Source organism: Plectrocnemia conspersa, unplaced genomic scaffold (genome assembly GCF_051122295.1).
Source record: "Plectrocnemia conspersa isolate PC_06_02 unplaced genomic scaffold, ASM5112229v1 ptg000007l, whole genome shotgun sequence".
NCBI classification, from domain to species: domain Eukaryota; kingdom Metazoa; phylum Arthropoda; class Insecta; order Trichoptera; family Polycentropodidae; genus Plectrocnemia; species Plectrocnemia conspersa.
Window position 1 is genome coordinate 10,733,653 of NW_028277171.1, and position 19,388 is coordinate 10,753,040.

At 26.6% G+C, this 19,388-nt stretch overlaps 1 protein-coding gene across 1 annotated transcript; it reads left to right on the forward strand.

Moving 5' to 3' along the window:
• The first annotated feature begins 6,994 nt into the window (after positions 1-6,994).
• LOC148233910 (uncharacterized) lies at positions 6,995-19,052 on the forward strand. Its single transcript, XM_088188675.1, has 6 exons — positions 6,995-7,343; positions 10,453-10,661; positions 13,841-13,976; positions 16,277-16,410; positions 16,482-16,680; positions 18,634-19,052. Exons 1-6 carry the CDS (start codon positions 7,292-7,294, stop codon positions 18,807-18,809), a joined length of 906 nt encoding a protein of 301 aa, XP_088044801.1. The 5' UTR covers positions 6,995-7,291; the 3' UTR covers positions 18,810-19,052.
• The last annotated feature ends 336 nt before the right edge of the window (positions 19,053-19,388 follow it).

Consider the following 19,388-nt stretch of genomic DNA (forward strand, 5'->3'; position numbering starts at 1 on the left):
AGGAAGCGCTTTTAAAGCTTAAGCTCGGAATAGCTTTGTCATTTGGTATTTTTTTTACCTGGAAGCTTTATTCGGCTGGCGGCGAGATTAAAAAAAAACAATGCTTCGTAGTCGAATGGTTTAATACAAAATTAATAAATTTAATTTAAGGTAACCAGATTACTATAGCAATTCGGGACTCAGAATATTTATATAACATATTACAAAATAAGATTACTTCAAAAAATATATGCTAATGTTATATAGTCTCACAGATAAGTGATGACGATTTAGATCAATACTACCAAATGAGATCATATCATCGACAGACCAGACTAGACTTCATTAAAGGTGCAAATTATTTTCTACCAACAAGCTATTTGAACTAATAAGTTCCTTTCTAAAATGTAACAAAATATACACTAGGCTGGTAAATAAAAGGTTATACTTTTTTTTGTTGTCATAGTAAAAATTAGGCAAAATAATTTTTAATCGATATGAAAACTATCTAAAAAATATTTATTGTACTAGTCCGTCTCTATCTACAAGTAAATAGAAACAAATAAGTCATCTATATCTATCCTGTTATCAGTAGATATATAATAGTTGCTATATTCAGATTACTTGTTTCTATTTGAATTTTTTATAATGATAGATAAGAAACTGTGAGTTTGATTTTGTGTGTTTTAAGCTATTTCCATAGCAAATAATGCATTTCTGCATATATTTAAAGTTCTAATATTTTGGTTACCTAAAATATTTGTCTGTACGTTTATTATTATTGTAGAATCCAGCATTGTCCGGTATAATCCTGTGCAAGACTTTATAAAACTTATACATTTATGTCTTATAAACTTACTAATAATTAGAAAATTGTTTGCTCAAATATCTAACAAAAAAGCTGTTATTCATTTACCCACTTAAAAAGATCCATTATTGGTATCAATAGAGTCAAAGCAATTGACAAAAAAATCTTGGACAAGAACAAAATATATATTGGTTCTAAATATCAGTAGCATCCCTGAATTACAAAGTCTCACCACTTTTTTTAATTTACACAATTTAGATTTGTATAGTTAAACACGTGAAAACTATCATCATATATTATTTAAAAACAAAGCTTTTGATTCTGCTGCAAATTATTTGTATTAGTTTTGAGAACCAAAAGGGATGTTGTAATTTCCTTTGTAAAGGTTTTGAACCATCCTCGCAATAAGTAACAATTTATAAGTTACTATAACAGCTAGTTGAACAACGAAAAGAAGAATCTCCTACACTACATAGTTATCAACCCTAATACGAATTTTGGAGTTTTAACACATCACACAACGAAAGACAGATTTTAATTCCAAAATCGAAATCGTAATTTCTATGCTATACATACCATGATATTATGTCTATATCTAATGTATTCTAAATTTTATAAATATATATTTATATACAAAATAAAACTTTTTAACCCTATGGTTTGACTAAATATAAAGTGGTTTGTCAAATTAGTTTTTAATTTTTTAAATGAATAATTTTGTTACTTTTAAAAATGTGTTAATTTTTAAACAAAAAACGTCACGTTTTAAATGATTGATTTCATGGTAATTCACGTAAAAAAACTGGGCGTTAACATCGCATGTTGTCCGTTAATGAATAGAAAAGATTAAAAAGCGAATTAAAACATTACTTAATTTCATGTTTTCACGCAATGCGAATTCGCACGAGCTTTTCCCTTAAAGGATTGATTTTTTCACAGTAATCTAATGAATCGTTAAAATACTTTTCTAGTCTAGATTATTCTATTTTATATGTATAATATATAAAATACAATGGACGTCGTGAACATGACGCTGAAAGTTGGGTAAGGGTCACGGGGTTCGAATCGTATCACATTGACAAATTTATTCCATTAACCCTGACTTGACGTATGATTTCTCAGTTCAGCTCGAGTACAGTTGCACTCGTAATTAACGTTCTCAATTTGGAATAAGCTACGCCCATTCATTGCATGGCTTCTGTTGCATACGGAAATTCTGTTACGTATTATGTGATTATCCTTTGTGCTCTCCTATTGTGAATAAGATAATAAATTGTTTATAATTTTAGGTAAGAATATTAACAATATATTGATAATGATGGGATAGCGTGTGATAGAAATTATTTATAATATAAATCCAATCTAACTTAAATAATTCCAGATTAAGATTATAAAAAACAACAAAAACATTACAATAGCAACGTTAAAAAAATATAAATCTTAGTAAGTTAAATTTGTTAAATATTTTAAAAAAGTAAATATAAAACTTGATGTGCTAATAGTACGACTACAAGATTAAACCTATTAATAACATATTTTTAAATAAAGTATGCCGATCATATAGGATATAGAACAAAAACCAGATCCTCTATTTATATAGACACTATAATAATTATAAATAACAAAGCCACTGAAATAGCGCTTTTGAGCATAATAAAATAGTGTCATAAAAACAAGCTTCAGCATAAAATACCTATAGAAATGATTGAGCATAGCAGAAATTTATACATTTTACAGAGGTGACGATACAGTGAATTCGCTAAGAATTAACGTCATATTCGCCATATAAACAATTTCCCATAAACTTTTTCTATATTGCAATAAAACACCGATTCGCAAAAAACCACTAATATTAAATAAAATAAAACGAGCGTTTACGACCAAATATGTGCAATTTATATTAATCGTAAAGAAATTAACTCATTGGTAACGCAAAATATTACTTAGATCACAAAAATGACATTTAAAAAACCTAAGTCGCAATAAAACATTAATGAAAAATAAAAATAGCGAGAAAAATATGTACTCAACGTATAATATGAATTCAGCTTAAATAGGCGCATTTTGTAAACACTAAGAAAGACAGTATTTGGTTTTTCATTTATACACAAATTATGTTGGTTGTCACGAAAACAAACCTTAAGCTGCTCTTTGAACTGTCTAAAAAATATAATATAAAAGTTTTTCTGAAAAAATATGAATGTTATCTGTTTTGAGCTTACTAAGATGATATTTTTACAATTTCTATTCGAGGAAAATAAACGAATTTATTTAAGACTTTGTTGAAAAGTTATCTCTTACGTGTCGTACGATTCTAAGAAGCAATACTTGAAAAGATGATTCATAGTTTCCATTGCGGATAAAGAGAATTGCAGCTAAAATTCGTTAGATATCTTGATATATTTATTTTCAATGAAGACATTAAAATTATCTAAGAATGATTTTTTAATTCATATTTATACAATTTTCTAAATATGTTAAATGATAAGAAGATCTTTTTGATTTGTAGACTTTAAAGATCTCTTGATTTGTGGAAAAATTTAATTATTTATTTTATTTATTTGCTACAAATTTAATCATCATGGTTTCCTGTAATGATGGACTTTATATAATAATAGTTTTATAAAACATTTAAAAAATATATTTATACTATACATTAGCAAAAACATCTAAACATAGACACATTTTTGACACCATCTTCCAATTGCTTCAAAAAGTTCTTTATTGAATATACACTACGGAGCGTTAGAAATAAATATTTTAATATTTAACACTGTATTTTTTTTCTAAAATATGCTTAATGGTGAAGTTTTTATTGCATTTAGACAATGAAATAAAATAATAGCAAAATCTTAGAATCATCTAAATCAAATGCATACCTGCTAGCGTATATTTATTTGTATTTTTTGCATGTTTATGTTTAAATTTTATGTACTAACTTTTGTACATCTCATTTTTTTACAGTAGATTTGTTCATTGTAGAATTATATATGCTTTAATCTGTTTTTAAATAAATAATAATATTTTGTAGTAATCAAACATTTCATAGCAATAAAAAACATAAACTAGGTTATAAATCTGCTTTATAGATTTTTTTTTAATTAGCATATTAAGGATACAAAAAATAAAATTATGAATAAGTTACTTGTTAATAATCATTTTATGGATCACTAGAAAATAATAATATAATATACATACTAGTAAAAACATATTTATTCACTTCGAAGCCTTTTATATTATGGTTCAAAAAGTATAATTTAATATTTCCAGTATAAAAATATAATTTTTTTAATCAGGATTTTAGAGAATAAGAAAATTATTAATAATCCTTAAAAAAAATTTTAGTTTATATTTTCACTAATGATTTCGAAATGGGTTTAAATTTAAGGTTTATATTAAGAATTAATATAAAATTTATTAAACTACTAGAAGCTTAAATAAAAAATATGTACATTGTACAATATAATATTTGTATTTATTATATTACAAAAAATACTTTTATTAATCGTAGCTTATAGATATATGAAAAATAAGCTTCAACTTGTAAGCCTTTTGTCATTAGACAAAAGACTACTAACATAAAAAGCTTACTATAAATAAATTACACACGTGGTCGTCTTCCATTCACCTTCTACGAAGGTAAAAAATAAGTAACAGATTTTCAAAGAAATTTTGGGTATTATCTGAAATATACATAAGTTTATTATTATGACGTAAATATTGTTTTTATTGTTCAGTGCACTAACAACGTCACTATAATATTTACTTGTAAGACTAAAATGAGCTATGGCTACTTCATCTAAGGTGATCGATTAAAATAATAATTATATAATTTGTTATATACATTAATATCAATTTACAGGACACGATAGACATTGAAAAACATTGGGGTTCACGAAGGATCCGAACCCATAACCTTACAAGTCCTAGGCAATAATTTATACTACTGTATTGAAATATATATTTAAATAAATAATAAAGAAATAATAAGAATTCTTTAATACAAAAAAGTCGAATAAATAAATAGATATATTTATTTTTTAACCTGTCGTGAATTATGAAAAAAATGTTGGTAATGTCATTACACGCAAATACTTTTTTTTTTAAATGCTTACATAAGTATTTATCCGTATTGAAACATTATTTTTTTTAATTTTTAATGTATTATTATTTTACTATATAGTTAATGATTTTACAGACAGATTTATCAACATGATTATTTTTCTTAATTTGCCTCTTTGCATGTTAATATTATTTTTTTGGTTATGTATTACTATTAAATATGGGTTGAAAGCTTACCAATAACAAATACTAAAATCCTGATTTTTAAAATTATTTTTTGCAAATATATAAACATTACTCAACAATAACTAAAATTTATTTATTATGCAAAATATTTTATGCATTTATTTAATTCTCATATGTATTCTGGTGATGTAAAAAAATATAACGTATACTATTGATAGGCAATCGCTATTGTTGTATGACGTTATCGTTATCATTGTTTATTGTTACTGATATTCTAATCATTATTAAGAAAGTTATCTTGTATAATCATATAATCTTGCTTGTCAAGGATCTTAAACCCTAAACTTTCTTAATACATAGTTTAATATAAATTCCCTCTATGTTGTAAGTGATAATCAGCGAACTCTGAAAGCACAGAGAGTTAATAATTAAAAAAAAACTTCAAACCTAGTCCTTACCCAAGTTTCATAACACAGCTATTGATGCATAATGTTGTGTTTTTTTGTTCAAAATCTCTTTTTCTACTGACAGTTACACAAAATATTTATATTTTAAAGTTAATTCTCAGTAATGAAACCTATTCATCATATCTATTTATCAGCTCCCAATATTTTTTTACATATTTTTTTTGCATGTACGTATCCCTCAGTACAAAAAGAGAATCAGGTGAATAACGATGAATGATGAATTTTATATTATATATTTTTAGAGAAAATTATTGGTGTTATACATAAATTTAAATTTAGCTGAAGAAAATTACTCACAGCTAAAAGCGAGATACAGCAAAACACAATTCGTACCTGATTTTTAAAATATTCTCATTAAAACCAATAAAATATAAATTATAAGCAGTGGTTTTAGAACTTTATTCATTGCGCAAAAAAATAATTGAATAATTTAAAATAATTAGAGGCAGTTATAAACCAATAATTTTATGTAATGAAAACGATACCATTTCTGACGCGAAACAATATTTTTTTCGTGTCTTTCTAAATCTTGTAATATAATTAATTTATCACAGCAAAAAATAATAATTAAAAAATATAAAACATGTTTTAATTTTCATTACATTATTGCATAACAGTTTCTAAATGTATTAATTATTCATTGAAAAAAAATCAAGCAATAACACAATTTTTTCTGGTGGTGTATGAATCCGTATTGTCGTGTAAAAAAATTACCAAGACATTGTAACTCTTAGTTCATTTTATATTTTTCATGAAAATAACTCTCATTTGAAATAGTTTTACTAGATTAAAAAAATGCAATAGATTATACCGAGGCCAGAAGAGCAAACAATTAAAATTAAAATAAGTTTATATTAGTGTAACTTCGGTTTCGCAAAATGTTTTGGGGCTTAATTTTTGTTTAACTTTATGTTGTTAATGATTTTCCTTAAGTCGCACGTTGCACTACGACTGGGAAGTAAATTTATATTTTTTAGTTTTATCCAGTTTGTGCGGCACACATTTGCAAAATTTTTATTTTAATAGCTGATTTCAGCTATCTAAACTAATGCCTAACCTTTGTACAAGCTCTCAAATTATTGTGCTTTGTTTTATTTATCTAACACTTTCAGTTGCTCATTATCAATATAAGAAGGAAGCTTTTGCCTTGAAATTTTTAGAAGCGCAATTAAATCGTACGTTTCCTAAAAGTACTTAAATAAAAAGCAAAGTACTTACACAAAAATTTTAAACTTTTTAAAAAACAATTACAAACTCAAAGCATAATTTTAATTGGCAAACCGGACGTCCTTAATAGATACTCACAGTGGTCTATTAGTTTAATTACTAAAACGCGAAAATATGATTTATACACTTTTCATGGCATGTTAACGGTTAATTTATTCACCGTGCGCCTCCCTATAGTACCAGTAGCGGTAACAGCAGTACAATCGACGGGCAACAAACTTTTCGAAAGCGCCCCGTGGACTAGTGCTTTTCCGCCCGCTTGTGCTCACAAGCCATCCGACAGGCTTTAGGGATGGTCGTTCCATACGACACTTGCCATGAAGTTTGCAAAACTCGATACAAGTGAACACAACACATATTGTACAAGTTAGATCGGTATCATGGTAGACATATTTAACAGCCATGCTAAATTTTAACTGAGACTATATAAAATAAAATGTGAAATAATTACAATAATGAATTAATAATTTGAGCTTTACATTGTTGATAATAAAATGTTATACAGTTAAAGTTATTTTTAATTTGTTGCTGATTTTACAAAGAAGAAGAAGAAAAAGCGAAAATGGTAACGAAGCACGTGTTTTACTTGTTAGTTATCGGCGCGGCCGTCAGAGGTGAGTTTTATTTAATAATTGACACATATATTTTATTTTCTAAGTATATTTTAGTAATGATTTATTAAAAAGTGACACATGTTTAATATCAAAACAATATATTGTGTGTTGAAAATAAATTTTAACAAAATTATGTAATGTGGGTGACCTATAAGAATATACATTCTTAACGTAATGAAAATAGCATATGAATACATTTCTATGTATTTTTATCATCACTCAGATTGTAATATATAAAATTGTAGTATATCACAACTTCTATAGTAATATTTTATAGTATTGACGTTAGTGTTTTAATATTATTATTATGTTTCTCAAACTTTATACATACTATTAAAATGATAAGTTCATACTGTAAATATAGATGTAATACGGTGTATGATATAATACAACTTTTTAAGAAATTCTCTTGTTCTAGTAATGTCATTGACTATTGTTTACAAAATGAGGTTATGCGAAAACCCTATGGTAACGCAAAGCCAAATAAAAGTTATATTAAAAACTTTTTCTTAAACCATATTTTATTTAGAAAAATAGTGTTTCGCGTCATGTCATAAATCGAATTAAAGTTTTATAGAGCTTTTTAATATTTATTTAAACATTATCTGAAAAAAAGTAGCGATTGCTCAGGTTAGTAGAAGTGTCTTTATATATTTGTAGATATCAAAAATATTAACAATTATATAAACAATAAAAAGTCAGTTCAAAGCTAAATATAATTATTACAGCATAATCTCAATTCAGCATTTAAATTATTTAAAAACCATTTAAGTTGTTATTTAAAATTATATTAAAATTATTAAAAAATAAATAAAAATTATCATAATATTATACAATTATTATTATAATGTTGTGCAACAATAAAATTATTTTACAATTTAATACAAAAGTTCACTCAATACGTCATAATAATCTAAAATTAAATCAAGCATGAAATATTTAGAAAACTTAAAATATAATAAATAAATCAGACCAGCTCCTCATAGCCCACACTGAACATGTAAACATACATTGTCAGCGTATCGAGAAGCTAAATAGCTACGAGTTGCCAAGTGCGGGTGTTCTCGACGATACCGGTATAAAGACAAAGATATCCTGAAACACAAAGCTGGAAAATCTCGAGATTTGAAGGATTGTTTAAAGCTTCTTTGAGAATTTCATAAAATGTTTGAAAACATACAATTTTCTTTGAGAAAACAGTAAATCAAAATACAAATGCTTAAAATAAAATGGTGCAGCAATAAGGGAATTGCTATATAATGAAGTATAAATAACGCCAATTACTAATATATTATCAACACAAAACGCGTTTTTTATAAAATCAGGCAAGCATCTTAGCTTGGCACAAACATTATAAAAATAAAGAGAATATTTCTACTTTTCTCAAATATAATTGTATAAGGCATTTAAAAATATATAATAAACTGCAGTATCATTGGATTTAATCACCATCGCTGAGTTTGTTTGTGATTGCGTAGGACGAAAACCATGTTGTTGGTTCATCAAGATATTGTAACAGTGCTCATAAATATAAATTCATTTATTTTTATAAAAAGCATAAGAACACTTTATATAAAAGACCACGTATAATATGGTAATAAGAACTACATACAATTTTATGTAATTCACAGTTATGAAGGATTTACTATACTCTTATCAATGATTAAATATTTGAAAATTATAATAAATTTTCCTTGTAGACTTCAGATAAACGACTGTAATTGAAAACAAAGTTTGTATCAAGCAATTTTATTTTATATTTATTTCATAATGTTTATTGTGATTTTTATTTCGTTTCTGATTTGCAGCCTGATGTTTTTTATATTTTATTTGGGCTTCTTTGCATTATCGTGTCGATACAATACGCGCAGGCACGAGAAATTTTGATTAGGGATTTGGTGAGGGTACTGTTAGTCAGATAACTGTAAAACGTAAGATTGAGAAATTTTCACTGGTGATATTACTATTAAAATACGACAATTGGAATATTTATATCTGCTGTTAATAAAACATATTAAAAAACACTGTTGCAGCTAATCGATTACCAATTGTTTACACTTTCGTAGCAAACATCTTGATGCAAAAAAAAAAGATAAAAAAGTAGACAAGTGGGTAATGCATAAACTGACCGAGAGACAAAAAAGTTTGTTTTTTTAGTTCTTAAAAATAATTAAAAATATTTTTAAAGAAAATAATTACCAGTCATGAGAAATGGACTATCTGCAATAAAAATAATATATACAGACAGTATTTAGAAAGTGAAAATCTTTGAAACTGAATTTGCAACTGAAATACTATGGTAACAATGGTGGTACTCTGGAGCAATTATTCATCAATCGTTTTTAAACCAGAAAATACTATTACCGCAGAAAAACTTGAATTATTTATAGAAAATTAACATTTAAACATTTGATGATGGTTAACAGTTTTGGAGAAATATTTTTCCATAATAATGTGAAACATAATATTTCACTAATTACTGTTGCAAAATGAAACGAATTAAAATTCATCACTGTTAAATCATTTACACGTATTTTTTTAGAAATGTAAGTTTTATTAATTAGAATGATCATAAAAAAACATTTTACGACTTGACAACTTCTAAAACATTAATATTTTAATATACATGCGTTTTATAAATTGTTAAGTCGTTAGCAGAATATCATAAATTAAATAAAAACATGTTTCAATTTATAAAATTGTAATTGTAGTTGTTGGAATCTCACTTAAAAAATCGATCACTTTATATGAAACAATTTATTACATTTGTTTATTGCTTAAAAAGGGTAAACATTAGTTTTTTTAAATAAATGGAATTATTGGAGCTAAAGTAGTTTTAGCAGTTTATACGTTTAAATCATTTTTATTTATATATATTATTTATTATTTGTCTTAATAATTAGTAAAAGAATAGTCAAGATATTAATTAAAATAAAAATTAGGAAACAACATAGACAAAAAATTGAGGTAATAATTTATATTATTTATAGTATAAAAACTCGCTACATTTTTTGTTGTTTTTACAGTTAAAAATATACTGTACGACTTATTAATAAAACTGTAATATTACTAATTATTTATTAAATATATGTAATTATTTTTTATATAGATGTTTTAGGTGGAATAAAAGCATCTCTAGAACCAGTACCAGCTATAGTTAGACGAGGGGAACACTCTGCCTTACAATGTTTATACGAACTTAGAGGTGAACCTTTATACTCCGTAAAATATTATCGTGGACGACACGAGTTTTACAGATTTACACCAAAAGAAATTCCACAGAAGAAGGTATTTCCTAGTAAAGGAATACACGTCGATGTGAGTATTAATATTGTTTAATTTATATTTATTTTAATGTATATAAAAATATGAGAACGTGATACATTTTTATGGGTCTTGATATAACTATTGTAATAGTCTTTCAAAAGTATATATCAATGTTATAATAGTATCATAATTATTTTGTAGGAAATTATCTGCAAAATATAATGTATTAATAAAAAATAAAATTTCGTATCAAGGTATTATGTGGTGAGCATAAAAAATAAATGCAATAAATAAAAGTTAAAACTAGTTTTGGTAAAAATTTAAGGCGATTGGTTGTGGTAGTGCCTTTATGTTTCATGTCATAGCAGCATCTTGTCCGCCAGCTGACGGTGCAAGCGCATTCCGTGTTTTGCATGGGGTTGCAATATCCGGGGTCCGGGTCCCTAGTTGCGATGTCGAATTTCAAAAAGCAAAGAGACGTGACCGACCCGAAAGGCCACGTCAAAAGCGTTTACCGCTAGAAAATTCACTTTTTTAGCAATCCTGGTTCAGAAACGGGATACATCCAGACTTTTACAGTGTGGTTTAGATTATATAATGTAAAATTATATATTGTAATATATAAAAAAATGCAATTTTAAAATTACAGAAAAGTTCTTCTAGATAAAAATTGTTCATGTGCTTAAAGTTTTCTTGCGGATACGGGATGTTTACATACGGATATTTTGAAATCTTATTTTCGAAAAACATATTGGTAAAGACTAGCATTTATAAGCTGTCATTCTTCAAAATATTTTATTTTTTAATTTTTAAGTTAATTTTATGGTTTAATTTTATTATTTGCTCAATACATTTGTGTTCATACATTTGTAAATTTTTATATTATTGTATCATATAATTACAGTTTATGATTAACATTAAACTAAAACTCAAATAAAAAATATATCATTTTATTTATTTTATTAATTTTAGTGAAATTTTTTACTAGTGATATTTAAATAATACTATCAATTATGTGTTTGGTATATATTATTATTAAAAATAATAACAAATAAATTTATAAAAGGTGTTTCTTATAAAAAATCAACATTTATTAATCAATATTTTGCAGTTTTATTATTTCACTTAAAAATATGTAAAAGTGTAGTGTCATAATCTAAATTGTATTTATTGCTAATGATATTTTTGTTTTCAAGATTCTACTTTCTTGTATATAATAGATTTTTTTAAAAGCTAAAATTTTGATTTTTAAAATTAAATCAAAAAATTAAAATATTTAGTATACAATTTGCTAAAAATAATTTGCATACTATTTTTATTTAAATATTTTTGCTATTTTTGTAATAATCAGAAGATTATTTAAATAAAATTTACAATACTTTTAACATATAAAATTATATCTATGTAATTTTTAGAATTTTTATTTTGAATTAATTATTATTGTAACCTCTAAAGACAGAATTTTTTGCTGCATTTTAGTATCATCATTAATTTATAAGGTTTTAAAATAGATAATAGGTAGGCGAAGCTAAATGAATTAAAGTGACAACAAATGGTACATCAATTTGACGATTTTTAATATTAATAGAAAATTTGTATCGAGACGTACGTTAAATTTTAGTTAATAAACCAGGTGTCTTAAATCTGGTTTTGTGGTAAAGCATATTGCTTGCTGTTTATAGTTTAATTATATAATTTATTAAATATTCAATAAGCAATTTTATACCCTTTTCTATATTAAAAAATAAAAGTCATAACATTTCCTGCAGACAAAATGAAGTTGAATTTATGTCTTGTGTGTAATAGTATGCTATTTGGCAATCAGTGCTTACGAATAAAATAATTCTATTAGTGCAATCTTTATTTTTTTATATGAACCTTTATTACAAGATTGTAAATATAAGAATAGATACAATGAAATTAAGTACAAATTGCTGGATTGTAACTATTTTATAGTATACAAAAGCAAATTAAAAATATATAATAAAACTAATAGTAATAAAAACATTAGATAAATTGAAAAAAACACATAAGAAACTAAAATAAAAAAAAGATATTTAAATTATTAGGCTTAAGACAATTTATATAATCTTACAAAAACACTTTAAAAAGTGAAAAAATACAAAAATAATTTATTTAAGTTAATAAGTCACGACTGTTCATAATTATTTACTTTGCTTAGGGACTTACAGCTACTAAAAATAAATATATTTCTCTAAAAAAAGATCTGCAAGTTTAGTCTTGTCATAGTCATAGATTTTTTAAATTAGTCCTATGTAATATTTTTATAGCATTTTTTGCGATAATTGTAGCAATGTTATTTTATTGTTGTTATAAGAAATATACTGTCATGTTTTAATGGTTAGTATAAAATGGTGTGCTATATATTTTTTTATCGCTTGTGACCTTTTACCGGGCCAGCGTATGTTATTACCGATTTAATTAGCTTTTTATATAGTAGCATTGTTTTTGTGAATGCGCTTTTTCTGTTAAATATTGGTTTTATGGTCGTAAAGCCTTTAATGGCACACTCTTAAAAAATCCGCATTCAATTGTGTTAGTGATTTAATACGATTAATGTCAACACTCATATTTTCGACAGCTTTCTCAAATTCTACGGTTAGAAAAAAATCTTTGTGTATTTTACATATTCACAATTTTTTTTATTTTAAAAATAATAAATCTGCGAAGCTCAAAATTTATATAAAATATTTAATAATGAATTGTGTATAATGTCGATAATGCTGTACGTTTTTACTAATAAATATAGTTGTTGGCAATTAACCATTAATACACACAAAATATGTTATACTACCGATACTTTTATAATAGCTTGAAAGCTTTTTAAATGTAACAGGTAAATTTAATTTTAGGTAAAAAGCTCACCTTTAAATGAATTTATTACATAATATGTATATTATAATTCATATTAAAATTTAAGTAATTTTATTTTATATTTTATATGACAAAATTAATTAAATATAAAAGCCGAAAACCCCCAGGAAAAAAAAAATGATTTTTAACGCGTGAAATCAAATGTTGACATCGAGTTATTATATATTTGTTACAAAATCTAGTTGTACAGTGAAACCCCTCTTTTTTTGTGTATTTATAGTTTACGGAGACGTAATACGGCATTAGTGCAAGTTGAATTGCTATCGGTTTCAACTTTCCTTGGAATTTTCTACCTCTAGCGTTTTCTGCATTCTTCCTTATCTTATCTTTTGCAGCTGTCACTATCGAACGACACGCAAGTGATGCTGAGGAAGCTGGAGTTTTCCATGTCCGGTAACTTCAGCTGCGAAGTTTCCGCCGACGCGCCATCCTTCTCGACGGCCTTTGTTACAAACCACATAGACGTCGTATGTGAGTGGATTTTTGCTCAAACCACAAATTTTAATACAATATGTGATACGGTGTGTATACCCACTGAAAACTTCTAGCCTTGCCTTTGTGCTGTGGAATCTTCGGGACAGTTTCCGCTACCTGAACACATTTTGATGTTTGCTGCACGACGTGTTGTTCGGCACGGCGAAGCATATTGCATGTGTTTTGTGAATTTTACATAAGTCGTTTTGTATGAGAGTGTATGTATTCATGGACTGTGAGTGAACTCGGCGAAACGATGTTTGAATAAAATTTGTATTGTGCTTTGGGTGAAGTTTCGCTGGGGAAAAAATAGCTAAAGTGCTATGATGTAAGATAATAATACGGATTTAGCCAACATTCATAACTAAATTTAATTGTCATAAATCAGTGTACAGCAAGGATTTTAAATTAAGATTAAGATAAATATTTAAATAAGAGTTTGTGAAGGATTTCTATATCGATAACAGTGAAAGTGAAAGGCGAAAGTCTTAAAAGATTAGGTTGATGTAGTTGATATGTATAATTAAAATACATACATATAATTAAAAAAAAACAATTACAAATAAAAATAGATTACACATCTCTTAATTTACCTTATATAATATTAAAACCAATTAAAATCAGCATAATATAACCAAAATACTTTTAACTAATATTTTTGTAAAATTTAAACGGATTTGTCGTTTTTATTATACAAGAATATTAGTTAAAAGTATTTTATAATGGAACAGAAATTATATATACATATGTATATGTTTATAAATTCAATACATAAAAAAAAGCACTAGTTAATTATAAAGTTACCGGGAACACGGTTTATGAAGCACATTATATAAAGGCGCAGACCCTCAGCGACGTGCCATTTTAAGTTATAGAAGACGAGATGCGTTGTCGCCTCATTATCAGACGGGTGTAGTGATGCAGATTTCTTTATATATTACTTTTTAAGCTGGGTTTCACAGTTTTGACGTTAAAAGGATGCAGTTTCTGGGGGCGCTCTGACAAAAGTCATTTAATGTCTGGCGCAAACTGCTGACCATATAAAAATAATCTTGCTCAGAGGGTTTCAATGGGGGGCACCAATCTAGAGGACGCTTTAAAAGTCGAATGTTTGGTGTCAGGCCATATGCGGGCGGAGTCTTTAAACGCTGGAGACGACCGGCCAAAGACGAGAATTTAGTGAATGGTTGCCTGGTGAAAGGCCTTTAATTAGGTTACAAAAAGTTAAGAGCAATAATAGCGGCGGTCTAACAAATATTGTTCTAGAATGGGATAAAATCAATATTATCCTTAGCGCTTGCTAAAGGTTTTTCAGAAAAATTCTCAAGTTTTTTTTATTAGTCCAGCCTTTTATGTTAGCTAAAACAGTTTTAATCACGTCTTTTTTTATATCAAATAAAGCATATTTGAAGTGGTTTCCAAAATCGTCAGTAATCTCTTTTAAACGCAATTACAATGGCTCAGTGAATATAATTATACAAATACAGATCGAGAACTGGAAGAAAACAGATGATATCTGAAGATGATTGAAGCCGCTGAAAGACGCCATTAGGGTTTTATTAGATTACAAATAATAAGTTAAGGGTCAGGGAAATTGGATGAAGAGGTTTTAAACTGTACTTGCTTTTAAAAGTCATGGAAAGGCATTTTTATTGGAATCCCTGGTACACTGATTGTCCATAATAAGAGAAATGTTATGATATTGTATGTACGATTAAACAGTAGAAAGAGTTGTAGCCTCAGTAATGGAGTCACTATAATGTATTAATAATATAAACTATAAAATCTATTAAAAACCTTACATGCAATTAATAGATTTCATCAATGTAACGCTTTTTTCTATACTTTGCCAAAAGTTTAGTTTATTTTTAATTCAAAATACATTAAACAACAGCATTAAAAAAATGTCTACAGTTTTTTAGTATTGTAACTAGCAAAAAGGCATACCTTAATTATAAGCAGCTACCATTTGAATCGGCAGGCGTGCGAAGTAATTTTCTGCCGGTCGACAACGCCAACGATCTTGAAATATTTCTTCAGTCTTTACACTTTGTCACAAATCAAAAGTACTATAATACGATAGTACATTTTGATCAATTTTTGTTTATAATTTTTGATTTGTTAAGAAACAAAATTATATTGGTGTTTTAATATTTGTACCCATGACTGCATATTTTTATAAGTAATAATGGTGTTAGAATTGTATTTACAATTTAAATAATAAAATACACATGCAAGACCTCTATAGCTTGAATTTGATTTTCTACACAAAATTCAACTAACTAATTTTTTAATAGCCCCACCAGAGACGGGTCCTACGATCCACACCGAACGAAACCAATACAGATCCGGGGACTTGTTAAGGGCGAATTGTACGGCCCCTCCGTCAAAGCCTGCGGTGAACCTCACATTTCTAATTAACAACCAAGTAGTAAGTAAAAACACGCACACGCACTTACGTAAAACGCGCAAGCATAAACTACATATGTGTCTGAATTTCAGCTTGGATTGGCCACCAGACATGTACACGACACGAGCGATGGATTAGAGTGGAGTGATGTGACCGTGTCGGTACCCTTGACCACATCGTTCTTTAGGAGCGGTAGAATGATGCTTCGATGTGTGGCCCAACTGTATCCATACTACGCTGAAAGCGATTCGATGACTTTTGTTTCGATGGCGGATCCAAAGCCGGAGAGAAGTAAGACATTTTTAAAAATAAATATTGTTCATATTTCTGTTTGCTTGGTTCTACTAATATTTATACAAATACGATCTTCCGATGGCATTTATTAACATAAGCTATATTATTGAGAAGTTCTCATACTTTATGAAATATTCGATAAGTGATATATATATTTACTATTTTCATTAATATTTTTACAGAAAATATAATATTAAATAGTACTTCTATAGTTTTTTTTATGACATATATCGTTTAATGTATAAATTGTTGATTATAATTTTAAATATGAAAGATAGAACGCTTTATGCATAAATCAATGCAAATAGGTTTCTAATTATATAAACTAAATAAATGATTAGATTATATAAATAAAAATATAAAAATAAAAAAAAATGCTGCTCCTTATCTTATTCTTATAAAACAAATTTTGATAATGACATACGCATAACAAAAATTTAATTATTTGGTTGCCATTCCCCAATATATAAATAAATGCCGGATTTGACGTCTTCGTCGAAGAAGGAACTAGATTAATTATGAAATATGCTCAGGAAGCATACGTTTATTATTACATTATTTTTTAATATGTACCCAATCGATATTTAGTAATCCTAAATACTCGGTAAGCAGTGGGTTAAATAAAAAAAATACAAAGCATGTCCGAAAAGAAAGTATACGTAACGCTGCTAATTTCACTGTAGTCCGTGGAACGCAAAAATTGATTTAAATATATACAGAAAAGACAGAGTCATAAATTAAAAGTGACTTTTATGATTCAGAAAAATAATAAAAGGTTAATTAGCATTGATAGGTGTTAAACATTCAATAAACTTTATGAACAATATCAGAAAATGTCCAGAACTATTCTTTAAGAAATATAGTTTTGCAAGACTGTTATAACGCTACAATAAGGGAAACTCATTAAGATAATTGAGATTTATTAAAATGTAATGAAAAATAAACAACGACGTATTAAAGTTATTAAAAGTCTATTTATAAATAAAAAAAACTATAAACTATATATTTTTGTATATTTTAGTAAATATATATATAGTTATTTTGTATTACCAGTGAAGTTATATTTTCACCAGAATTTCTGTGAAATAATATCCGAGTACATTTTGTCTGGTAGATACATTTAATAAAAGCTAAAAAATTATGGTTAGTTTTAAAACTTTCATTTGGTCAAATTAGGTTTAGTTAATTATTGACCAGCACGATAGACGAGTAGTAAAAGTAAATAAAACTATTGACCTAAAAGACCTGGGTTCGAATCCCATACAAATCTTAGTGTATCTATCGTGTCTAGGAGATCGTAATTAGTGACTATTATATAATTATAATTTCGATCGATCATCAAAGATTAGGTTTATCTAGATTTCTTAATCTCACGGTTAATAATCGTGGTGATTAATTAAAATTGAGCTAGGTCGTAGATATCTGGTAATAAACTTTTCTAATAATGAGCTAATACAGCTCATAAATAATATCTTATATGTATTAAAATAATAAAAAAAAAAATTAGGTTTGGGTATGAACAGAAAATGCAAGTTTTGATCATCCGGAGATTATTTATATGAACTTTTTTTTACATCGCACAGAGTTTTATAATTTGCACTTTCACTGATTAATTGTTTTTTTTGTCAAAAACACTTTAGTAAGATTGAAAACTATTTCCCTATCTGTCACATGGATAGGAGCGTACTGATAATAAATATAAAAATAAAAATCTCCTGATGATGTCAAAAATTGAGACTGAGACTCTAAGAAAAAATGCGATCTAAATCACGTAATTATAATTATTGTTTATATATATAAAATATACATTTTACTACTGATATTTTAAAATTTTAATAAGTGATAATTTTACAGTAATAATAGTAGTTATTGTGATAAGTTTATAGTTAAAATAGTAGTAATTAGTATTAAATATATATTTTTTTATTAAAACAATGTTTTTTATTTTAGTTACATCTCCATCCAGTGCATCGTTTATCGATATAGATTTTCTCAAAATATTGATATTTATTGTGACTCTATTTGCCCTATCAAAAGCCCAAGATTATGACAATCTCTTCTACGACTACATCGATCCCGATTCTTACAATGCAGATGACGCCAAGAATTCTCTGGTCGGACTTTGAATATTTACTTAAAAAATAAGCACTGTATATAATCATGTATCAATCACCACTTAATTAAACTCATCGATTTAGAAATGCGAAATGACGCATATAAAAACATAAACTACGTATTTTTTATATTTGGAAGTTAACAAATGTGATGAATTGTACGCTTCTCGACTTGCACGTAATAATTATTATGTTTACAGTTATGTTGTATAAGAAATGTTTTATATTATCGAAAATAAAAACGTGAAAAATAAATTGTTTCATTTCAATATAATAAAAGTACTTAAGACTTTAAATACTTGAATATAAACGTATTACGATCAGGTTTAAGGCTTTGTGTTTGTACACAGAACTAATTTAATGTTATAAATGATTTATAATGGTAACATATTTTTTTTAGTAATTATACAAATATAACAATTAATAGAGCACACATGTATGTAATAAAAAAATATTCACGCCATTAACCATGAATCATACAAGCTTCTCATAGCTACCGTCGAAAACATTTTGTGTCTGGCCAGCTCAAAAGAATTTACTTGACTTGACTTTTTTGCTTTACAGTAACTTGAGTTTTACCCATTGTTATTT

Bases quoted from the DNA above. Each gene is read 5' to 3' on its own strand.
- LOC148233910 (XM_088188675.1), top strand. From the start codon at position 7,292: ATGGTAACGAAGCACGTGTTTTACTTGTTAGTTATCGGCGCGGCCGTC. The intron at 16,411-16,481 runs GTAAGTAAAAAC...TCTGAATTTCAG, and splicing joins TTCTAATTAACAACCAAGTA to CTTGGATTGGCCACCAGACA. The intron at 16,681-18,633 runs GTAAGACATTTT...TTTTTATTTTAG, and splicing joins GGATCCAAAGCCGGAGAGAA to TTACATCTCCATCCAGTGCA.